This window comes from Haemaphysalis longicornis, unplaced genomic scaffold (assembly GCF_048455015.1).
Source record: "Haemaphysalis longicornis isolate Haplotype H1 unplaced genomic scaffold, Haemaphysalis longicornis Haplotype H1 scaffold_1, whole genome shotgun sequence".
Classification (NCBI taxonomy): domain Eukaryota; kingdom Metazoa; phylum Arthropoda; class Arachnida; order Ixodida; family Ixodidae; genus Haemaphysalis; species Haemaphysalis longicornis.
The window spans coordinates 482,608,713-482,633,765 of NW_027526203.1; the positions used below are offsets into that span (position 1 = coordinate 482,608,713).

Sequence of the window (25,053 nt, forward strand, 5' to 3'; positions counted from 1 at the left end):
GTCATGTGCAAATTCACCTTAAGGAATATCATTGCTTTCTTCCCTGCCGTCCACATCTTATTCATCAAGAAAAACGCCCTCTCCACTGGTGCGTGTGTGCCTGGCAGCGCATTGTTTCGAAGGGCTGAAGCACGTCCACCCACCGTTCCTCAAACGCAGAAGGGTGCGCTGAATGGCTTGTTGGTACACTGCAGCTTCAAGAAAACGGCTCAGACGTTGGGATTAAGCAAGAAACGGACAGCACAGGCGCTGTTATGTGTTTCTTGCTTTGTCCCGTCGTCTGCGCTGTTTTCTTGAAGTTCCTCAAACGGTTTATTTAGGCTCTTCCATTCCTCCAGCTTTTCATTCGTGACACATGGCAAATGATACCCGCCTTCAATACTTTCGACCGAAGGTGGGTCAAAACGCCGTCATAAAAGCAGGATGAAGATAGCGGGACAACAGCCGCAAAACCGGGATATGACCCACCCAAATCGGGACGTCTGGTCACTTTATCCAAGGTCACCCATACTACATTGTTGCCAAATAACAGAGAAAAAAATAGCGAAAAACATTAGAAGAAGGCGCGAGCACGCAATCATGAGCCACAATCGAACCAGCCCCCTTCGTAAATTTAAACACTTTAAACAGGCAAGCCCATTCGCTGGCATTCAGCCAATCAGGAGAGTGCCGGCAAAATAACCAGCTGTAGAATAATGCCGGCTTGAGACAATACGTCCACTTCCAGAAAGAAGGGCGAGTGAAGTTTCGACGTGTAATTAGTTCAATAATAACAAAGAAAACTTAGGAAGTTTCAACGTTTGGTGATCATGGGCACGTGGTGACTTCGCCAAAACTCTCACGGATTTGACACAGCTGCCCTTCGTTGTTAACAAAGCTTGGCACGCTCGAAAATTTAAATGTTTTACATTGGTGCATGCGAAACTCATAAATATAAATCCGTTCTGTAATACGAAAAGAAAAAAAAGTGGAGAGGGAAGAAAACGGGCCGCGAAAGACGGCAGTCTTACCGTTAACACGCTCCACGAAGACGAGATAACTGATCACGATAGCGCGAGCGTGGACACAGCTAGGTAAGCTGCCCAACAGTTTCCCCAGCCGCTACCCACTAAACCGACAACGGCGCCACACTGTATCTGCTCCGCACTCGGTGAGACGCGCTAAAGAGCATAAAAAGTGACGATAAAAGCCTATGTCGCAGCTGCAGGAAATTTCCAAACCTTCTCGAGCCACGCCGTCTGCACGGGAGGAGGAGGGTCGAGTCCAGCCCCCGCCGGCATCTCGAGCACGTCGCCTAGGGGAGGGCCTGTATGACGTCACAAAAGATGCTCTTGGGAGGCTGGCGGTTCCGTTGTTCTCGATCCATTCCCCTTTCCTTAAATCAGCCCGAAGAAGCGCTAAAAGTATTGGAATTTACCACTTCGTTTTTGGAATTTACCCAACCGTGCTTATCGAGCTGTGAGCACGTACGGAATACCGACCAATCTCCGACTCCGATGTTATAATGGTTATAATGACCAGCACGTTGAATAACCTTTCAAGCACACCCCAGCCCTCCTCGGTTGAAATAAGCTATTGTTATTGCAACTAAAATTCTGAATGACGATATTTTCTGAGCGCGGTAACGGCTAACAACGGCCCCACGTACTCTGTTTGGAATGGAGTGTATCCACCGTGGCATCCGCTACCGTGAACTAGTATTACAGTGCTCTTCTAGAGCATCCAACATGCTTTGATTGGTGGCACCGGCGGCGCAAGCTGTAGCGGCGAGACAAAAACGCACAGTTCGGCAAAGGGTTGGCGCTTCTTTGGACAGCTGCTTACGCTGTCCCCATGAGCGTATGGACAGGACACGGCCGCAGCGGCTAGCATATGCGACAGCAACATGAAACTTTCAGACGGCAAACGACGTTTGCTTTCCTTTTCATTCACGACGGAACTAGTAGGCTAGCAGGCGCTCACGCGTTACTGGAGCTCTTCGATTTAGTCTCGTGCTCACCGCGGATAGTCCGCGGGTAGTCCGAGTATTCCCCGAAGCCATAGGGATATATGGAAAATATGGGACTGCATCTCGGGGAGTCCGCGGTGAGTCCGAGACTATAAATCGAAGAGCCCCACTACACGCCGCCGGGCGTGCGGCGCCTCTACTACAGTGTACTAGAACAACCTCTACTCCCCCTTTTGCACGAAATAAATCAAATCAAATTTAGAATGCGCGTGTGTCTTGGCTTGGATACTTAGATGACTAGACTTTGACTTTAGTTAGAGCACAGAACAGGGGTTAGAGTGAACTAGAATACTTCTAGTTCACTCTACTTTAGTTGCATTTAGTGCCCCTGTCGGACAATGGTAGAAGCGGTGGTCATGTGACGCATGTTTTTTCCTGTGTGTTTCGTTTGTGCAGATGGCGGACCATCCTACAAATTCAAAAGAGGCCGAATTGGAATGGATAGCAATCGAAAAGTCGTTCCGGGAAGACGATGCCGCTGCGAAACTTGATCGGGCAGATCGTGTAAAAAATAAGCTTGCCAGTAACCCATTTGTGCCTCTCGGTAAGCACGTTCAAAGCCACTTTTCTCTGTGTACCGTAGTAAACATGCACCAACTTGTGTTGCACATTACGGAGTCTTGCGACGAATGTTCATTCTTTTTTGCAGGACTTCTAGCCACGGTCACGGCTTTGGGAGTAGGGCTGAGGTCTATGGTGAAGGGCCAGGCGAAGCAGTCGCAGATGATGATGCGCACACGGGTTGTCGCCCAAGGACTAACGTTCGCTGCCATACTGGTGGGAATCGTGATGGGAGCACGTAGCGCGCAACAGAAGCCCCAGTGAACAAGCCTGACGTCTGCAGTAAAAAAAAAAAAAAAAGCGACGTTCCAATGGTAACCTGCCTTTCCCCTATTCCGCGGAAGTTCTGTTGCTTGAGATGAAAGTATTCTGAAGCGTCGATCCTCTGAAGCAGGCAACAGCAGCTTCACTCCATTTGAAGCATTGCCAATAGGGATAACAATCACGCTTTTTAACGCAAAAAAGAAAATGGCGCGGAGCTCATCATTTTGGGCGATGATTGCGTAAATGCCATAGCATTGCGTTGGTGGTGGTGGATGTGTAATGAGTGACCTCTGCTTGATCCCTGCATCGCTGGCTCCAGCGGCAAAGGGGTAAGGAACAACTGGTACCACACGGGGTATTGCGCGTGCGCACTTGTCACATGGTGGCGTCTCGACGCGCGGTGATCTGACTGGCACAGTCGAAAACTTTTAAGCATGGGAGCGAATGCCGCTGCATACATGCCGAGTACTCAAATGAGGGGCTGCTGTACTGTCACGGTTCCTACGTTTAGCGGACGCACTCCCGGAGGCATATGATCGCACGATTGCCTGCTGCCGTAGTTTCGTCACGGCATTTGATAATATGCATGTGTATGGGCAGTGTCTTTGTCACCTAGTGCAACGGTGAAAACCAAACGTTTGACAATGTTCACTGTTTTCACTGCTTGCTAAAATGTGCATGTGACTTCCTTGCGATCACTTCAGATATCGTGACCCAACTATTGGCAGTGAGCGCAGCCACGGGTGGTGCTGCGAAGCGCGTCTCCGTGACGTCGGCTTAGGGATTCTGGCATTTGTCGTCTGCTTCACTCGGGTTCGCTCTCCCTGCTGCTTCTTTGCACTCGGTTGGCTTCTGATGCTTGTCCGCACCAGATTTTGTGTGTGCATAACTTTTTATCATAATAAACTACTTTAAATCGCATGCTCAAGGAGGGATTTAAAGCTGATGCCGGCAGTGTTTCTTCTGAGTAACTTCCGGGTGTGCTGCGAGTAACATGGTTCTGTCTGAAGAAGCTGTTAAAATAGCGCACAGCTTGCAGCCCAGAAATTTTGTTGCGTCGAGCCAGTACGTCAAGTGATAGTGGTTTGGCGTTCAAATACGTCATGCCTCTAACGACAGCCAGAAGAGGCACCAACAGCCTTTTACTCCACCGTGAACGCCCTCTGAACACGCCACGAGTAAACCTTGTTCAGCATCTCCAAAATGGACCAGACGATGGTTAGAATGGATTCCCTGGCTAACATAACCGACATTGTGGTTGGCGAGAACACCATGCAAATTGCTAACACTGGTTGTGCCTAGAGGGGCTTCATGGTCTTTGTCTTCATTAAAAACGTGTTTCTCTCTAATGCACTGCATTATTTTTTTTTTCTGGGAAGTGAATGTAAAAGGGTTAACATTTGCTCGTAGCTTTTTTGAGTTATGCAGCAGTTCTGAACAAGGGCCCCTTCCCCAAAATTCCCTGAACTATCCTACATCAAGGGGGGGGTGGGGGGCTTGCTTGGTATTTTATGGTAGGTTATCTGAATAAATTAGGAGTTGGTGCTTTTCCTGTCACTTTCACGTCCTGGTCTGGTTGTGTGCTTGTCTTCAGGGAGTTGTGGACAATGTAGTGCTGCAATGCGTCCTTGTAAATATTGTGCTTACAGTTATTCATTTTCTTATTTGTGCAATATCAGGGGTGAGACAGCTGCGCATATTGCACATTTCTGATATAATTTCGTGCGCCAGGCTGCTCTAAAAGCATGAAAAAGATTGCTCCAAACTGCTCCAAAACAGCCTGATAAGCAAGGATTTAGATGCTCACGCCTGTTTCAAATGGGAAATTGACCTAATTGACATGATTTTCTGCAGATCCTGCTGTTCTTAGCGGGGACGAATGATGAGGTCTTGGTGTCGTTAGGTCAGCTGAGCCCTCGTATTCTGGTCATCTCTCATTGCTCACTCGCAAACGCATGAATGGCAGAAAAAGAAAGACAATGAAATGAAGCAAACGATAGATTCTCAAGCGCGCTTGGCTCTCCAGTTCGCTGAGACGGCATTCATTCCCCAACATGGCAGCTGGGTAATATAAATGGCTGCTGCTGTTTTAGTTCAAGTGCTCGATGTGCTTCGCTGATCTATTTTCCTTGTTTAGCTTGACGGTCAGCTGGGTTCCCATTTAGTCATTTTATCTGTTGTGGTGCTGAACAGTGACGTTAACGCAGGGATAATGCTTGAGAATGTGTGCCAGATTACGGGAAGCTGTGTGGCTCGCAAAATGTGAAAACAGCATGATGCCCACCACTTTGCCGGGGTTCGTCCTTGTGATATATGGTTCCTGCGTATGTACTTAAGGTTCGTGAAGTGAACTTTTGGACACATTGTGATGTTATAAAGTGCTGAGTTGTTATACTCGGGAAAAAAAAGCATTTCACTTATAGTGATGCTCTGTTAAAGAGCACTTTCTGGAAAGGCTGTTTCAGTGTGCTATGTAAATTTCAAACTGATTCAAACGTGTTTTTGTCTCCCAAACTTGCTACAAGTTCGTTTGTTTAAGTTCCTAAACTGACTGCTCCAAATCACATTTCTTGTGCTCCAGAATCAAGATTTTGCTACTTCAAAAACTTCTCCCAAATTTTTTGCAGCTGTCTCACCCCTGAATATGTTCCACAGAATTTGAAAGTAACCTCCTGTGACTGTGCCAGGGACATTTTCATTCGAAGTGACGTATTGTCATCTGCCCCAAGAAACGCCCGTAGCTACTCTAAACCAGCATTTTTCCTGCTCTGGTGCCTGATAGAAAATGAGAAATTCAGCTTCCATTGCGGTATGATCTTTTATGTTAGTTTTATTCGAATCTTTATTGATAATTGCAGTGTGAATCTTTGGTGAAATTGTAGCTATGTACTAACATGTTTACAAGCTCCCGTATACATTAAAATAAGCGATTAAGTTTTGTTCAGCTTCTATGAATTGTGTAGCTGTAGTGAATTGTCAGTTTACCGGCCTATGGGACATGTCTGCCACCATCACGTTTTGTTTGTTAGCTCCCCCTGTGAAAAGCCAAACTGCATTTTTAGCTTGTTACCTTGCTGATGTTGTCTGCTTGGGTTATCTGCTCTTTTGCCCTGGGGAGTTGTTTGTATATTGATGTGTTTCTGCAGAGAACATCCTGTAATGGGGAAAAAATGAACAATTAGTAAACAATAGGAATAGTTGAGGCTCGTGCCTTCAGGCATTGGATGTTTAAATTTTATCTCGGGAACTTTCACCTTTTGCTGCCTTTGATGAGCTGGGCCGAAGCTTGAGCTAGCATTTTGAATATTGACAGAAGTCTTTAGCCAGTGCATTGCTGAAGTGACAGCATTTCAAATTAATTTTCTAGCATGTCAGTTTGTTTTCTTTTTAACTGTGTAGCCATGCACTTTTATTTCATCATTTAAAAAGATGGGCTTTGGAATTGGTTACTCTTGGTACTTAGGTCTAATTGTGGAATACTTGAAGTTCTGCCGGAGTACAAGCTGAGACAGACCCGCCGCGGTGGCTGAGTGGCTAAGGCGTTGCGCTGCTGAGCACGAGGTCGCGGGTTCGATTCCCGGCCGCGGCGGCCGCTTTTCTGATGGAGGCGAAAAGCAAAAACGCCCGTGTGTACGAGATTTCGACGCACGTTAAAGATCCCCAGGTGGTCAAAATTAATCCGGAGTCCTCCACTACGGCGCGCCTCATCGCCTGCGTTGCGTCGGCGCGTTAAACCCCCACAATCAATCAACAAGCTGAGACAGTTCTTTGTTGTGGAGTGTTTACAGGGACAGGCAACCAATTTCTTTTGGGTGTATTTTCTTTATCCCAAATGAAAGGGCATCACTTAAAATACCTCAACCCAAAGCGGTTTTGCTGATAGCACCCTAGAACTTTTGAAACTGCAATTTTTAGATCTACGAGCCATACTTGTCCTGCCAAGAGGAATGCTGGAAACCATTACAGTGAGCGGTGCAGCAATACACTTCTACCTGCACGCAAGATTAAAAGAGGTATTGAAAAACTTATTCATAACTACAACAACAATAATGTGCCACCTTTCCTATTTCTTCATGTGGTTTTTGAATCACGCATTGATAACGACGGAATTGCTTGTACACATGAGGTAGTGTCACGTTTAAACTACATGGCGCCACCTTTCAGGCTGCAGAATTTGAGTGCAAAATTAAAATTATTTCCACCTGTTTGTTCAGAAATTCCTTGCAGTTACCCCAGTATATAAAACGCTGGCTTTCATATGAGCTAGATGACGTGATCTCCACAAACATTGGTTGTCTGTCCCTTTATTGTGTTTTGCTGCTGAGCGTGGCAGTTTTAGTCAAAGCAGTGTATAAAGAACCCCATTACAGTTGAAAGGAAGTTCGGTGCACATGAAAAGCCTCCAGTGGCCTGAATTTATATGGCCAATCTCTCCTATGTGGCTGTACTCGCAATCGCCACAAGGGACGGAGTATACCACTCCTGGGAATTTTTCCTTCGATAATTCGATAGGAGAGACCGGCAACTTCAAAAGACGGATAAAACAACATGACTACGACGTCGGAAAACGCCACATGGCTTCAAACGCTCTGGCTGAGCATGCTGACTCTTCGGGTCACGAGATAAACTGGGGCGCGGCACGCATTCTTGCAAAAGAGAAGAACCTGACGTCACTACTTCCACCTGGCATCATTGATCATACAGACAACGGAGCGAACATTGAATCGAACGCAGGGCAATCTACCTCCAGTTTACTCCCACTGCCTACGTCACATTCTTAGACGTACATAAAACGTGGTGCGATGTACTGACGAATTCATTGTGAACAAGGCTCCCGTGTGGGAGCCGAAACGTCTTTTATTTTACGAAATATATTTTTTGGTCGGTGTTTTTATTCCCCGTTGTATCAGAAACAATTGAAAATCAAGAAAACAACTGACAAAAACAAGTGATTACAGAAAGCAACTCCCAGTGAACCATAAACAAATAAGAAATAGAAAAACACGCTAACTAGTTGACATATGATTTTTTAGCTTCGTCCTAATTACATTCAGGGAACAGGATGCATTTAAGGTCAAAAGTAAATTATTCCAAAAAGAAATTCCTGAAAAGTAAAGGATTTGCTTGCCGTAATTACTGCGAACTTTAGGCAAGAGAAAATTATTGTTAAGCGCAAACCTTGTGACATTGCTCTTTGAAAGAATCGAAGTTAAGTGCAGAAGTTGATTGTTTGTTATGCTATACATATAAATACCAAGGTTATATTTAATAACAAGTTCGGCAACATTTAATATATTGTTTTCGTGAAGCAATAACGTAGCGTTAGTGAGAAATGGGCTTGACGTGGTAATTCTTATTGCTTGGTTTTGAACTGTCTGCACTGAAGTAAGATGAGTGGAGTATGTGTTACCCCATGAAATAATACAGTAAGAAATGTGTGAATGAACAAAAGAAAAATACAGTGTCATTAGTGTTGAGGGATTGAAATAATGGTGAGATTTAATCAGTGTTCTGACGCCATATATCATTTTTTTTTTCCTAATATGAGCAATGTGTCGGTGGTATTTCAAGTTGCTATCGAGTTCGACGCCTAGGAATCTAAAGCAGTCGCTTGCAGGGATGTTATTGAGAGCAATTTTAACGGGGGAAATACATAGAAGATAAAGGTTTTTGCGGTGAAGTGAAGATAACAAATTTTATTTTAGATGCGTTAATTTAGATGCGTTAATTTGTAACATATTATTACTGCACCACCGAGCAAGTTGTGACAGGTCAGAATTTAGTTTTTCAGTTAGGGACGTAATACTACTATCGGAGTTAAAAATTGTGGTGTCATCTGCGTGTAGTATACAACTGGATGAAGAGAGACAATTCGGCAAATCATTAATATAGAGTGAAAACAAAAGGGGCCCCAGAATGGAGCCCTGAGGTACGCCAATGTTAGTTAATTTGGTTCAGGAATATACATTAGAAATTACCACCTTCTGTGTACAGTTACGGAGATAGCTACGCAATAAAATTATGCCAACTTCCCCTCGCGGGAACCCTGGTGTGATGCAACGCATCTCATGGGGGGTTCCATTGGCGTTTTCCATCGTATTGATTACGCTTATAGCAGGGATTCTCACGCAAAGGGGAGGTGGGCATAATTTTCTATTTTCACCATGCAATGCACATGCAGTACACGTATGCTCAGGTACGGTCTTTATTGCCGACGAGAATGAGTGCCTTGTGGTCCGTAAAGTGCACAGTTAGGGGCTCGACGATTGCATCAAGCAATCGTCGAGTACGGCGAGAGAGTGCAAGCGTAACGCGGACGACCGTCGACTGAGACCGTCGGAGCGCGGCATGCCGCTTTATATTCACAGCGCCCGAAGGAGAGGAGAGCGCGGATAGAGAGAGTACTGCACATGCGCAGCGCGCGCAGCGCTGACCACCGGCGCTTAGCAACGGAGTGAGAGAGCGCTGCGCCAACCCGCAGCTGTTTGGGAGAGAGTGTTCATTATCGGAGAGAGGAGAGGAGGAGAGGCGCAGCTGTGCGGACAACGCCAGTCAGACGCAGGAAGGACAGAGGGGCGAGCATGAGATGCATTGCATCTAATAGTAATGGTGGTCCAGTTATCCCAAGTGTTTCAAGTTTATTCAAAAATGTCATGATTGATCGTGTCAAAAGCTTTAGTAAGTTGATGAAAATGCTGCCCGCATAATAACCGCTGTCTGTGGCCTTTTTTAATTGGTCAATAAGTGAAATAAGCGCAAGGTCACTGGAGTAGCCTGAACAGAAGTCAAATTGACAGGGAGATAGTATATGAAATTTGTTCAGGTTATTTGTCAGTCTTGTAAAGATCAGTTTTTCAATTACTTTGCTGAAAAGCGTTGCGCTGCTGAGCACGAGGTCGCGGGTTCGATTCCCGGCCGCGGCGGCCGCTTTTCTGATGGAGGCGAAAAGCAAAAACGCCCGTGTGTACGAGATTTCGGCGCACGATAAAGATCCCCAGGTGGTCAAAATTAATCCGGAGCCCTCCACTACGGCGCGCCTCATCGCCTGCGTTGCGTCGGCGCGTTAAACCCCACAATCAATCAATACTTTGCTGAAAAAGGGTAAGATGCAAATGGAGCAGTAGTTAATCAGTAACAAAGTGTCTCCTTTTTTATGCACGGGGATTATTTTACCCTGCTTGAGTTCGTGCAGGAAAATACCAGTTTTAAACATTAAATTCACAATAAAAGTGAATACATTTGATATAAGGTGAGCTACCATTTTTACATGGGAGGGATGAATGCCATCAAGGCCAGCACTTGTCATTTTTAGGGTACCTATCACGCTGAGTAGTTCACCTGGAGTCGTGGGAAACGGGAAGAACGAATGAGGTAGGCGATCTAAGACTACTTCATTTAATGGAGGTAGGGTGGACTCGGCGTTGAAGAAGAACTTAGCAAACTGATCGGCGATGTCAGTTGGGTTAAGTAATGTCATTTTGAACAACTGTGGTTATTTCATCCGGATGTGGGTATCTATTTAAAAAAGAATTAATGATTTCCCATTTTTTTCTCGAACTATTTCCGGCCTCAGTTATGTTCTGCTCATAATACTTTCTTTTAGCTGCGTGTTTATTAGGTCGCGAATTTTTTTTAGCTAGCAAGCAAATTCGTGCTAAACGGTTGCCTTTTAGTTTTTTTGTAGAGGTTGTCACGTTTGTGCATGTCTGTTAGCAATCCGCTCGTCAGCCATGGATTTGCTGGTGATGCTATTACTTTTTTCCATTTTTGTTTATTTGTACAGGATTGAACATGTGATAGGAGCAAAGATGAAAAAAGGGTGAAAGCTTCTTGTGCGTCGGCTTTAAGATAAACTTCAGACCAGTCAGTATTAGCAACGGCATCAATAAATTTCCCTTTGTCCAATATATGTCGGATAAATAAAGGTGAATTACGTTTTGCAACGGAATCAAATCGCAAAAATATGGGATAGTGGTCAGTAATATTAATTTCTAGCACTCCGGCATCTGGTGCAGTAGGTAGATTTGAAAATGCGTGATCAATGAGGGAGCCATTGCTATTGCTGGTTGGTCTAGTTGGAAAACTGATTAAACATTCATACCCGAAGCTGTTTAGTGCAGCTAGATAGTTGATTGAGTTAGAGGACAAATCGTCTAGTAAATTAATGTTGATGTCACCCATTATAATAGCATTTTTGTTTTCAAGGGAAATAGCATTTAGGGAACGTTGCAAGCTTGTGCAAAATTCAGGAACCGATGAAGATGGTGAACGGTAAATGCAGCCCAATATGAATCTTTTGTTATCTATATTAGGAAAAGTATGATAAGAAAATGTTGGCGTTGGGGAGGCCATCAGGTCATTAAGCCTCAATAAAAATAACAGCAATTCTTGTGGGTGACATTATGCCACAGTTTGTCTTGTTTCAAACGACCTGCAGAGCCATAATTGGATGGAGGTTCTAAGAACTGTATGTGGATTACTGCATCAAGAGCTGATGCAACTAAGGCAGGATCTTCAGCTTACAAATTGTGGTCGCCACCCCCAACTATGATTGAGGAAGCCTTAATAATGTTCAAATGATATAGGTAAATGTGGGCTATTTGTATTTTTGGCTCATATCATTAAGCGTGTTCTCACAGGTTAGCACAAGCAGCAAAGGGAAATATGTTTTCCAGACTGCTCAAAGTAAATGATCAGGATGGCTGACTAGTGAAGAAAAGTAGCGGCGGTGACCTGAATGGTTATATATGTGAATGGCAGTGCATGCATTCAGACAGTTCGCAGAGGATTTGAATCATGACAAGTAGTGGAAAGAAAAAAAAAGGTTTTCATCTTTGCACTAGTTTTGAACGTAATGAGCAGCTCCTTAGCCGTAAAGCCCCCTAACACAAAAGTGGATGACAGGGGCCCAGGTCGGCTGTATGTTATTCCTGGGGAATTTCAAATGGAAAGACTGTGGGGCGATTCTGAGGGGCTGTGTAATAACAGCATCGACCTTGGGATTGGGTGCGTCGGGGAAGTAGCACATGCAAGAGGAGGGAAGCAAACCAACAAGGCAGGATGAAGTGAGTGGTTGAGGCTCCAAAGTGTATTATTAATCGACCAGATTTAGGGGAAATCCCCAACGTCGAGTAAGTTTCTATAAAGGAAAGTTTCACATCCACCTAAATGCAGCCAAACGGCTACAAAGGAAAGCTAAACAGCTTTCTCGGAAACTTCGCAGTTGAAGAAAAATTCGTCCTGGTCCAGGATTCGAGCCCGGGACCACTGCTTAACCGGAGCAGTCGCTCTACCAACTGAGCTAACCAGGAGGCTAGTCGTTGGTAGCACGAAAGCGAATTGATCAACAACTCGAAGTGAAGGACAAGTGTTAATCAACCAGATTTAGGGGAAATCCCCAAGGTGGAGTAAGTTTCTGTAAAGGAAAGTTTGACATCCACCTAAATGCAGCCAAACGGCTACAAAGGAAAGCTAAACAGCTTTCTCGGAAACTTCGCAGTTGAAGAAAAATTCGTCCTGGTCCAGGATTCGAGCCCGGGACCACTGCTTAACCGGAGCAGTCGCTCTACCAACTGAGCTAACCAGGAGGCTAGTCGTTGGTAGCACGAAAGCGAATTGAGCAACAACTCGAAGTGAAGGACAAGTGTTAATCAACCAGATTTAGGGGAAATCCCCAAGGTGGAGTAAGTTTCTGTAAAGGAAAGTTTGACATCCACCTAAATGCAGCCAAACGGCTACAAAGGAAAGCTAAACAGCTTTCTCGGAAACTTCGCAGTTGAAGAAAAATTCGTCCTGGTCCAGGATTCGAGCCCGGGACCACTGCTTAACCGGAGCAGTCGCTCTACCAACTGAGCTAACCAGGAGGCTAGTCGTTGGTAGCACGAAAGCGAATTGATCAACAACTCGAAGTGAAGGACAAGTGTTAATCAACCAGATTTAGGGGAAATCCCCCCCCGCACGGGGCACCTTGAGTATTCATGGTGACGGTGTTGGCGACACCGCGGACCCCGAGCCCCCAACATAAACTGTAACCTACCGTGGTGATGTGTTTAAAGGTGAAGGGTAGAAGCCTCAAACGGTGGCCGTCGGAGCCCAGGTCAAGCTCCGGCGGATGGGCTCCCTGTCTGTTTACCAGGCAGGGAGCTCCGGGACCTCTCAGGCTATCAGGGTAAGGTTTGAGAAGAAAGTACCCCCGTCCCCTGCTTTTTTCTATGCTGTATGGAAAATTCAAAACCCCCCCCCAAACGTGATCGGTCCCTGAAAAGGGGCCGCACCGAAGTATCTTTCCCTCAACTTCCAAGCATGAGCTTCCCAAAGCCAGACAAATACTCTCGTTTCCTTGTTATCGAATCCCTTGACACAGCCCGCCCTCTTGCTTCACAATCAGTATTTTTGATTACAAAATACCTTGATGGAATCATTGGGAAAACCTATAACGCCAAAAAACAACGCACAGGTGAAGTCCTTGTTGAAGTAAAAAACCAACAGCAGGCAACCACACTTCTTGGTCAGACGAAAATGGTCGATCTGGACATCAGGGTCACACCCCACCGCAGCCTGAATAGCTCGCAGGGTGTGATCTCTGAGGCAGATCTTCTCAACGAGACAGATGCCGATATTCTTGAAGGTCTAAAGGATCAGGGTGTCACAGCCGTGCGCCGCATCACGATGCGTAGAGATGATAAGGTAATCCCCACGAAACATATCATCTTGACCTTCAACTGCTCCTCACTTCCTGACCATATCAACGCAGGGTTCATCCGATGCTCCATTCGTCCTTACATTCCAAACCCGCGCCGCTGCTTTAAGTGCCAGCGGTTCGGGCACGGAACCAACTCCTGCCGTGGTCGTCTGACCTGCGCAAAGTGCGCTCAGCATGATCATCCATCTGATAATTGTCCATCATCAACCCTCACCTGCGCCAACTGCCAGGGACCCCATGCCGCCTACTCTCGAACGTGCGAGAAGTTTAAGCAGGAGAAGGCGATTATTAATGTGAAGGTAACTGAGAACATCACCTTCCCAGAGGCGCGAAAGAGGTTCGCCTCTTTCCCCCTGGGGAGATACGCCGACGCGGCTCGCCGGGGGGCGGAGCGGCGTCTGGTGTCCACAGGGACCCAGTTCAGCGAGTCTGACCTGGTCCCTCCTCCGCCCCCCCCTGGGTTGCCTCTGGCAGCCCAATCCGTTCCCACGCCGCTTGCTGAGGCAGCAGCGGTTGTGGTGACAACCTCTTCTGTAGGGACCGGTGCCGCTCCCGCCTCTGCCTCCCCGCCCTCCAGTGCGTTGGAGGGTACAGAGGTGATGGACACCACGGGCCCCGCACCGGTTCCCACCGCCACCGCACCGCCGGTGCCACCTCTGGTGCCCCGGACGCCCTCGGCGGTGGCGGCTCAAACGAAGGGCTCCCGAGGGGGGGCCAAGTCCGGGGGGCCCGGTCCGTCGGGCACCCCTCGGACATCCGACGACGATATGGATGTCGGGCCGTTCCTGCCCGCAACGCAGCGCAAGGAGCGGCCACCGACTTCCAAGCCTACAGACAGGCCTAAAAAGCCTAACCCCAGAGTAACAGCCCCGAAAGACGACACATGAACACGTACACACACTCCATTCATTCTTAAACCTAAATAATGGGAACAGAAAACATCATTCAATGGAACTGCAGAGGCCTCCTTAAAAATCTTGATGATGTGTATGATATCCTGCATGCCAATCAGCCAAGTCTCATGTGTCTCCAAGAGACTCACCTCAATTCCAAACAGACAAATTTCTTAAATAGGTACATGGTATTCAGAAAGGACAGGGTTGGCTGCACACACTCTTCAGGAGGTGTGGCAATTGTCGCCCGGAAATCCTTAGCCTGCCACCCTGTCACTCTGAACACTGTCCTCGAGGCTGTAGCAATTCGAACAATAATATTTAATAGGTTGGTAACGGTGTGCTCCATTTACATTCCTCCTGATCATGCACTTTCGAGCTCTGATTTCGAGGCGCTGGTCGACCAGCTGCCCGAACCATACATCCTAACAGGCGACCTTAATGCGCACAACTCTCTTTGGGGCTCCTCTAGAACGGATGCCCGAGGTCGCCTGATAGAGAAATTCCTTACATCTTCAGGAGCATGCCTTTTCAACAAAAAACAGCCTACATACCATAACTTAGGACACAATACATACTCACATCTTGACTTGGCTATTGGTTCTGCAATTCTCTTTCCATGTCTTGAGTGGGGCGTGGGCACGGACCCATATGGTAGTGACCACTTCCCCACATCCCTAACATACATAGGTAAAGGCCCATGCAGTCCATCTTCCCATAACAGGTTTAATGAATCAAAAGCAAACTGGAGTACATTCACAGAAACATCTAAACTACACCACACAACCATAAAACACCTACACGTTGAGGAAGCAGCCCAACTCGTCACGGCGCACATAGTCGACGCCGCCGAAAAGTCCATGCCCCAGGCCTCCAGTGCGTCCCGCAACCCAAGGAGGCCCTGGTGGAACGAGGACTGCAGGCGGGCGCGAGAGGCCCAGAACAAGGCGTGGGGTGTCCTTCGCCGGTACCCCACGCCAGATAATCTCATTTCCTTTAAACGGGCAAAGGCTCTTGGGAAGCGTGTGCGTCGTGAGGCGAAAAGGGAGAGTTGGCGCACCTTCCTCACTTCCATCAACTCATACACCGACACTCACAAAGTCTGGACACGAATACGTAACCTTAAAGGAGGACAGACGCACAGCCTGCCCCTGGTCAGTACAACAGGGGACACACTAGAAGACCAGGCTAACACACTTGCACAACACTTCCAACATGTTTCCAGCTCTGCACACTACACAAACACTTTCCTAAAACATAAAAATACTTGTGAAAAGAAGTCCCTACATGACACTAACAGGTCAAAATCTGGTTACAATTCTGAATTTACACTCTATGAGTTGAGGGTTGCCCTGAGCACATGTAAACCTTCAGCTCCAGGGGCAGATAAGATTACATACACCATGATACAACACCTACACCCAGACACTCTTGAAACACTCCTACACCTATACAATAAAATATGGCTTTCGGGGCAGATTCCACACTCTTGGAGGGAGGCCATAGTAGTGGCGTTCCTGAAGGAAGGGAAGGACCCTTCCTTTCCCGCCAGTTATCGTCCCATCGCCCTGACAAGCTGCCTGTGCAAGCTGCTCGAGAAGATGATAAATCGCAGGCTCGTGTACTTCCTTGAGTACAACGGTCTTCTCGAGAGCTGCCAGGCAGGCTTTAGGGTGGGGCGATCCACCAACGATCATCTTGTTGCGTTGGAATCCTTCATAAAAGATGCATTTGCTCATAAGCAGTTCTGCCTTACGGTATTCTTTGATCTTGAAAAGGCTTACGACACAGCCTGGCGATACGGCATCCTTAGCGACCTGAAGTCCTTTGGTGTGTCAGGTAACATGTTAAATACCATTTCTAGCTACATGTCCACGAGGACATTTCGTGTTAAGGTTGGGTCATCCCTGTCCGGGATACATGTGCAGGAAAATGGTGTGCCGCAAGGTGGAGTTTTAAGCTGCACATTGTTTATCGTTAAGATGAACTCCCTCCGAAAGGCATTGCCACCAACCATTTCCTGTTCCATTTATGTAGACGATGTTCAAATATCTTTTAAATCCTGTAACCTGTCCATTTGCGAACGCCAAGTACAGCTCGGTGTTAAGAAGCTTGCTGGATGGGCGGACCTTAACGGTTTTAAACTGAACCCGGGCAAAAGTACTTGTGTTCTGTTCTCCCGCAAGCGCGGGCTTAGTGCGGACCCTGAGATTGCTCTTGGCCGTGCGTCTATTCCTGTTAAAAGGGAGCACAAGTTTTTAGGTGTCATATTTGATAACAAGCTCACGTTCATACCTCACGTCAAAGCACTTAAACATAAATGCCTAAAAACACTAAACATTCTCAAGGTGCTCTCCCACCAATCCTATGGTGCAGACAAGGAGCTACTTCTCCGGGTCTTTACCGCCTTAGTCGGGTCCCGGTTAGACTACGGCAGCGTCGTGTATGGGTCGGCATCAAAAACCGCACTAAAAATGCTTGACCCAGTACTCCACTTGGGTCTGCGCCTTGCGTCGGGTGCGTTCCGCACTAGCCCGGCCCAGAGTCTATATGTTGAATGTCATAAGTGGTGCCTTGAGTACCAACGAACGTATGTGGACTTTCTCTACGCTTTTAAAATTTCATCTTTGAAGGACCATCCTTTTAAACGTGTTTTTAATGATACATCCACATCGCCACTGTTTGTAAATCGCCCGTCTGTTCCTTTGCCGTTCTCACTTAGAGTGAGACAGGAAGCTTCAAATTTCGACATCTCCTTTTTAGACATTCACACATCTTCTTTTACTGACGTCTTACCACCCTGGGAGCTTCAACCTGTGTGTTGTGACTTGTCCTTCGTGAAAATTGATAAAACCAGGGTACCACAAACTGCTATTTTGCAGCACTTCTTGTCCCTGCAGTTCAAGTATGAATGTGCAGAGTTTTACAGTGACGCATCAAAAACTGCCCTTACTGTGTCCTGTGCGGCGCACGGACCCGATTTTAGAGTCTCTAAGACCTTGAACTCGAAGACCAACATTTTTACGGCAGAAGCCCATGGCGTTTTGCTTGTTTTAAATCACATAGTGCAAAATGAAATACCCAAGTCTATCATTTTCACAGATTCACTGAGTGTTGTACATGCATTGTCATCCAACAAGTCTTCTAAAAACCATGTTCTTAATGTAGTGTATAAAACCATTATGTCCGCGTATGCATTAAATCTCGAGGTGATCATGTGTTGGGTTCCAGGCCACTCTGGGATTGCGGGAAATGAGACCGCTGATCAGATGGCCGCTGCTGCTGCACATACAAATACACCGGACATAGCAACAGTACCCTACACAGACCTCAAGCCACACATAAGACAACACTTGCGCAGAACATGGCAAACACACTGGAATGAAAAGACAGACAACAAACTACATGTAATAAAGCCACACTTGGGACGGTACACATCTGACTCACACAACAGACACACGGAAGTCGCCTTGGGTAGGCTGCGGATAGGGCACACCCATGCGACGCACTCGTATCTGCTGACGGGATCTCCTAGACCCCAGTGCGGCCGGTGCGGAGAGGCCCTATCCATAGTGCACATACTAATCACATGCAAGGCACTTCACACAACACGACACAAACACTTCAGAGAACTCTACAGACAACATATTCCCCTACATCCATCTTTTTTCCTAGGTGACGATGCCATTGTTTCCGTCAAACGTGTGTTTGAGTATCTGTCAGAAGTCAAGTTTTTAAACCTCATTTCCTATCACGCATCATGAAATCTGGCCCTTTACACCAGCCATCCTCACTGTCTTTTATTGATTTTACTTTTGTTCTTGCTTATTGATTTCAGTGTCTAAGTTCTCACCTCTCATATTTAACCACTGTTTTGGCGCTCTTTGCCCTAGTTGGCCTTGCGCCATTAACATCCAACCATCATCATAGGGGAAATCCCCAAGGTGGAGTAAGTTTCTATAAAGGACAGTTTGACATCCACCTAAATGCAGCCAAACGGCTACAAAGGAAAGCTAAACAGCTTTCTCGGAAACTTCGCAGTTGAAGAAAGATTCGTCCTGGTCCAGGATTCGAGCCCGGGACCACTGCTTAACCGGAGCAGTCGCTCTACCAACTGAGCTAACCAGGAGGCTAGTCGTTGGTAGCACGAAAGCGAATTGAGCAACAACTCGAAGTGAAGGACAAGTGTTAATCAACCAGATTTAGGGGAAATCCCCAAGGTGGAGTAAGTTTCTATAAAGGAAAGTTTGACATCCACCTAAATGCAGCCAAACGGCTACAAAGGAAAGCTAAACAGCTTTCTCGGAAACTTCGCAGTTGAAGAAAAATTCGTCCTGGTCCAGGATTCGAGCCCGGGACCACTGCTTAACCGGAGCAGTCGCTCTACCAACTGAGCTAACCAGGAGGCTAGTCGTTGGTAGCGCGAAAGCGGATTGATCAACAACTCGAAGTGAAGGACAAGTGTTAATCGACCAGATTTAGGGGAAATCCCCAAGGTGGAGTAAGTTTCTGTAAAGGAAAGTTTGACATCCACCTAAAGCTTTCCTTTGTAGCCGTTTGGCTGCATTTAGGTGGATGTCAAACTTTCCTTTACTGCAAAGTGCAGTATTATGACACAGGTTGAAGGAAGCACTTGTATGTAGTGTACCCATGCTGCTGGGAACTAAATGAGGGCAGGAAAATTATAGGACAGAAAGGCGACAAAAATGTTTTAGTGGCAATGAAGCATGACGTGTACCATGAAGGATGCTCGTCTTTGCACATGTTTGTGCATTTCACGTGCATCACAAAACGGCCCCAGTCTGTCTATCTAACCCAAAATCGTGAAATCGAAACCAAATCATCACCGAAACCTCGTGTGTCGCAGCACAAAATGCTGAGAATGTCTGGGAGCGAAAAACTCCCGGAAAATTGTGAAGAGGACACTGGTATTAGAAATAATGGAAACAAGGAAACACGGTACCAGTGGGATTTCGATTTGGTTTGCGCTGTAAAGTGAGTCTAGAAATGTGAACTTCTGTGCACATGTAATGAAAGCATAAATGTGGCTTTAAACGTCTAGGACTGCAAGAACTACGCAGGGATCAAGCTTGTGTTCATTAAAAGTAATTTAAAGAGACACATGAATTGTCAGGAGGCAGCAATTTACTGTCGGAGTCCTGCCGAAGATGCCTACAACAGACGAAACCTTTAGGCCGTAACAAATGCAGAGGTCAAGTTCTGAAAGGCCAACTCCACTCAAATTACACCTCGGTACCACCAAGCCGAGTGGGTCATGACTGGTAGCCCCGTGAAATGCGTTGCTAATCGAGTATAAATGTTTAAAATAGCTCTCTCGCAGGCGGCACTGCACCTACCGGCAAAATGCACAAACTTCCAAGAAGCGGAAATGGCATTGTGGCCGGCGGGGTGCTTTTTGCCTCGGCCAGCCAGGAGAACCGGTCTAGCTCCGCTGGGCAGGCTTTTCCTAGGGTTGCAATGAAGGCGAAGCATTGCGCACAGGTTTGCTTTAGCAAACCGGCCGTTGCGGCTACTCGTTCGCCAGCTGGGCCGGCTGCAACATCACTTCAACTTGGCTTAGAGTTCCTCTATAAGGAAAACGGACAGCCACATGATCATACATGAGAATGGAGCTCAAGGGCTTCCAGGCTTTAAGTTTTTATGGCACGGATGCATGCCATTCGTTTGGAGGAAGAAGAGCAAGAAACTAACTTGGCTGTAATGGCCACGCCCTTGTCAGTTTGTTTCGAAATCACCGATTTTTTATGGTCGTTTGCGCCGTAGATATGCATATTTTGGCAGTCATATTTTGTACCTTCAAGTCTTTTTAGGCAGAATATACGAAAATAAGGTTTTCAAAAGGTCGAAATTTCGATTGCAGTTGGCCTTTAATTGAGGGGTACTTCATCAATGCTCATTGCTGATGCCAGTCTCTTTAAAACAGTTATGTTATCACAGAATAGAATGTACAGCTGTGGAAGCAAGGTGTGGGAATTGGTGGGAACTACGCAGTGCATAGTCAACAATACATCCTGCCAAAATAGCAGCTCAAATTGGGTGGTTCCGCAATCAAATGGGCTGCCTAATTAAGTACTGTCGAGTCCACTTATAACGATACCATTTGTAACTGTATCAGATGTAACAATAAATAACTATGGTACGGTCCACTTTTGTGTGCGTTTTATGGTAAAATAAACCGCTTATTACAATGCTCCAGTGCTGCGATATCGGATAAAACGATTGAATCCAGTTACAGCGTGCACCGAAACTGCATGCTGCTGCCAGCTCTGCGTGCGGACGGCATGCACTGCAATCACCGCAATGCGCCTCACATCCCGTTTACCCCTCAGAGAACGAGTCAACCGCATCGCTTATGTGGAAGTGAGGGAAGGAGGGGAGCAGTTTTCCTTTCGAACCTCCCTCCCAGTTCTGCCGCTTTGGCCTCGACGCTGTGCCCGCTTGCTTGCTTGCGCGTCCGCTTGTTGGGTCACGTGCGCACCGCTTTGAATTTAACTGGGTGCTTCCGTTTTTCCGCGGAAGGGACGTCAGGGCCGATGTTTTGGAGACATCTGAGTGCCTCAATGAAGAGGCGATCGTTGCACGGATACGTGCTGAGGACAGCAGTGACAGTGATGACTCTGACGGCGCAGTTCCTCAGCCTATCGGGTAGCGTCTTAGCAGGGGTCCCAACGCGTGATACAGGCCCTCAGTGTCTTTGTTCCTGCCAAGGGCCCTTCGTTCAGCTAGGTGAAGCACTTATAGATTCTCTTGAAAAAGATGTGCATCAGCCTCACGTGCAGCAAACAGAGCTGACCGACTATGGCTTCTTTTCTGCAAATAAGTTGTAGTATGACCTTGCTTGCATGCGAATAAAATGTTTTGAGCTCTGCTTCGTCTTTTTATCTCGCAACCCGCTTATAACAATGATCAGTTATAACACTGGGATTTCCTTGCCACGTGGTTAGTGTTATAAGTGGACTAGACTGTATGTAATCTCAGGAGCTGTTGAAACAGGAAGTGTAGAAGGAAGTCGCTGGCAGAATATAGCCAGGGTGGAAAGGGAGTAGTACTGTGGAGGCATGTTGCTCAAGCTAAAAGCAGAAGATAGTGGTTTAGCCAACTGTACTGAATGTAACCCAAACACCCTTCTTCATGAAGGGACCTAACAATTAAGAATGAGAGCAACTAAAATGAAAAGGCTTAGGGGAGCATCTATGAAGTGGCAAGCAAATAGTGGTCTGGAGCGACCACATTTGAGGGGCTGTGGAGGTAACATATCAGACATCGAAGAAGATAAAGGTCCAAGAGTGGAAACACAGTTACATAATGAGGAGTTCGGATAGTGACCCTGATAAGCATGCAGTTAAGTTGAAGAAGGTGGTACTGCACACCACTGAGAGGGACCTCCAGTAGTGCTTGTCAACTCCCACTAAAAAAATCTGTGAACCGCAGAAGCTTAATGGTTTTTGACGCTGATCAGCTTCCCTGTCGCAAGGAATGCAGCTTGTCATTTCCGTGGTTGGCAGGGATAGGCCCATAGTTTATGCATTGCTTTATGTGCTATTGCGTCAGCCATTGGTGTCGTTTTTTTACAACCCATGCTCCTTGCAAATGTCTTAACGTCATTTACAGACTTGTAGCCCGTGTGTAGCCAGTTGGCATTCTTCAGGGTACTCATCACTGGTTGTGATGATTATGTTATCGACACCATCGACATCGACAAATCAAGTCAAGTCAAAGTTTATTTCAGCATTGTGTACAATGTCGTGGTCTCCCTGGCCAAAAGCCGTAACAACAGCTTGACGAGGCCATAGAGCCATAATACTTCAGCAGACAAAAACACATAGTGTTCAGAGGAAGAAAAAAAAATTTATTCCACCACATTAGTCTATATTAGGCAAGTCATAAATACAGTTGATCTAAATTCTTGATATAAATACCAATACCATATATATATAAAATGATTGAGAAATAATTGCACCTATCTCTCCGAGGCACGGTGACAAGGAGGAGGTCATTTCATTGCGACTGAAAGACTGGCCTCAAAATGATGGCAAGGGCAGAAAAGAGTTTGCTGAAGAATTCTTGTACAATCTTTGTCAAAAGTTTCTAGGCCATTCCAAAAGTTTTTAGCTCACAAGTAATCATAAATAAAGCTTACTGCTCAGTGCAACTGAAATATTTTATTCCAGAAAACTGGCTATGTACCTTCCTTTCTTACCGTCATAAAAGAGTTCGGTCACAGTTAAACGTGGAGCTTTCAAGTTGAATTCTTTGGGGCCTGGAAAATTTTGGTGTAGCCTAAAAATATTTCTCAAAGAGTGTACATATCGGCTGTAGAAAGCCTTTGTTGATGTGAATTGCCATGTGCATTTCACGCTAAGTGGCACGGAGACCACAATGTCCCTTGCTAGTTTTGCAGCTTCATGTGGTGAAATTGTGGCACAAGCTATGGTGGCAGCAGATTTCAGAATCCATCTGTACAACATTACGCAAATCGAATTGTCCCTCCAGCTACTTCAGCTTTTATTCTCTCTCCTCATGTAATTACTCATGTCTCTCAGTAAAGGACAGGACGTGGCAAGCGTAATTGCAGATGTTTCATACTGACCAGTGATGCTCAAAATTTTTTGAACGAGTGGCAATGAACGTGGGAAGTTCGCATCAAAAGGGGTCGTTTCTGCCATCTAGGGCCAAAGCCACGGTCAACATAGCCTATGCATGTCCATATGATACAAGGACGATGCTTGCGCGTTACGAAAGCTGTGTGCTGAAATGCCCTTCAGTGCGTAACCATGAAGTTGCATGAATTTAATAATCGATATTTAGAGCGTGTTTCAGAATCCCTTTAAGAGGGACCCTCCGAGCAAGTTTTTAGTGAAGCCACTGTTGTTAGCACACGGTTGTCTTCATGTTTTTGGTCCGAGGTGTCTGCAAGGCATTTTCCCGGAATTGGCAGGGAGTACGTGTAGGCCCTTGCGTATCACCGGAAAAAAATTGTTCATTTCATGGCATTATCACATGGTCGCATTTCGTTGCATCGTAATAGCTGCTGCCTCACTGAATCTCTCCTCGTAACGACAGCCATACCCGTTCGCAATCCATATGTTTGCATTAGAACTCGCCAAAAAGAGCAGTGGCAAAAGCCTAATATAACTCTCCCTGTTTGCCCTGATGCCGACTGCAGTCCCTTTAACGTGTTTTTTATATTTTCAGGTTGTCTGGGATGCAGAGTTGGTGTTCGAAGACAGCCCCAGGGTAGCAAAGTTATAGGCGTACCTCACCGCATGCGGACTTGTTTGAATTAGCTGTTTGGCCGCAGGCAAAATAGTGTTGTGTGATGGAGCTGTCAGTACTCGGCAAATAAAAGAATTGGGGCCTGATGGGGGTGCAGCACAGCGAAGCGTGTTTGTCCTTCATTTATGCAAAATTGGCTTACCGGACTCGTTTTCAGGTTGTCGTGTGACTCGGGGCACAGAACAGAAAATTAATGATTCGGGCTGTGGGAAAATTCTGCGTAACAAACCGCGAAGCACTTGTGGGCTGTGAATTCGAAAGCAATAGTGGTATGCCTTTAAATGCAGCTGAGTGTCCATTTGAACACTGCAGAAGTAGTGTAAAGTGATCCCATTGGGAGCCACACGTGACCACCTACGTCACAGCTGTCATCATCACTGACCTCGCTTGCTGCATGCCGGTGCGTGCGTGGGAAATTTAAAATGGCGTGGCCCCGTTGCCAATGATCATCAGTACCGGTGATGCCGTCTATGAACGAGTGAGAGAAGCTCCCTGACCGGAACGCCCTCTTTCAGTGGAACTTACCTTCCGAGTGGCGCCATCTGCCGAGGTGTCGGCGAGGTTTTTAACACCGTCTTAATTGATTACTTACCCATTCACGTTACCAATGATGTAGGCAGACTGCTCAGTATGAGCAGAGGCTGTGAAAATAAAATTGCTTCCCCGCTCGGCCCTGATCAAACCTGGGTCCCATTACAAATCCGACGTCTATCCCATTACGCCGCGGTGGCTCAGTGGCTAAGGCGTTGCGCTGCTGAGCACGAGGTCGCGGGTTCGATTCCCGGCCGCGGCGGCTGCTTTTCTGATGGAGGTGAAAAGCAAAAACGCCCGTGTGTGCGAGATTTCGGCGCACGATAAAGATCCCAGGTGGTCGAAATTAATCCTGAGCCCTCCACTACGGCGCGCCTCATCGCCTGCGTTGCGTCGGCGCGTTAAACCCTGCAATCAATCAAATACGCCATAGACGCAGCGTATGATTCTTATTCAAAGCGTTGGAGGCGACCTTTGCACTGCGCCGTTGCCATGGATGCTGCCGTTGTTAGGCTGTACTGCATGCTGGGAGATGAACGGCTAATTTGAAATGGCCGAGCTTGGGTTTTGAAATTGCTCCAGACACTTGTTACTGTTTACCCCAGCGTCGTTTCCACGGATGCTGCCGTTATGCCGCGCTGCATGCTGGGAAATCAACAGCTAATTCGGAAGCTGTATAGCGGCCGGGGCAGCGTTACAGACACACAGCACTGTTTACAGCAGCATTGCACGGGCCACACTGCATGCAGGAAAATGAGCAGCTAATTTGAAAGCTTCTCCACTGCGCGTACGGGATG

The 25,053-nt window shown here is 46.6% G+C and overlaps 2 protein-coding genes across 4 annotated transcripts in view; one reads left to right on the plus strand and one right to left on the minus strand.

Annotated features, from left to right (window-relative positions):
• Positions 1–1,364, minus strand: part of Oat (Ornithine aminotransferase precursor) — a 51,494-nt gene extending 50,130 nt beyond the window's left edge. Inside the window, exon 1 of the mRNA XM_077688352.1 lies at positions 1,011–1,364. The gene's annotated coding sequence lies outside the window, so the exon portion shown is untranslated. The remainder of the gene's footprint in view (positions 1–1,010) is intronic.
• Positions 1,285–23,827, plus strand: LOC144156353 (uncharacterized). Of its 3 annotated transcripts, XM_077688357.1 has the most exons (6): positions 1,285–1,403; positions 2,405–2,552; positions 2,658–2,883; positions 5,461–5,642; positions 6,749–6,846; positions 23,645–23,827. In XM_077688357.1, the coding sequence occupies exons 1-3, from the start codon at positions 1,311–1,313 to the stop codon at positions 2,831–2,833; spliced, it is 417 nt and encodes a 138-aa protein (XP_077544483.1). In that variant the 5' UTR covers positions 1,285–1,310; the 3' UTR covers positions 2,834–2,883; positions 5,461–5,642; positions 6,749–6,846; positions 23,645–23,827. The 3 variants fall into 3 exon arrangements, with proteins under 3 accessions (XP_077544483.1, XP_077544482.1, XP_077544481.1); XM_077688356.1 differs by lacking the exon at positions 5,461–5,642; XM_077688355.1 differs by lacking the exons at positions 5,461–5,642; positions 6,749–6,846.
• Positions 23,828–25,053: the final 1,226 nt, after the last annotated feature.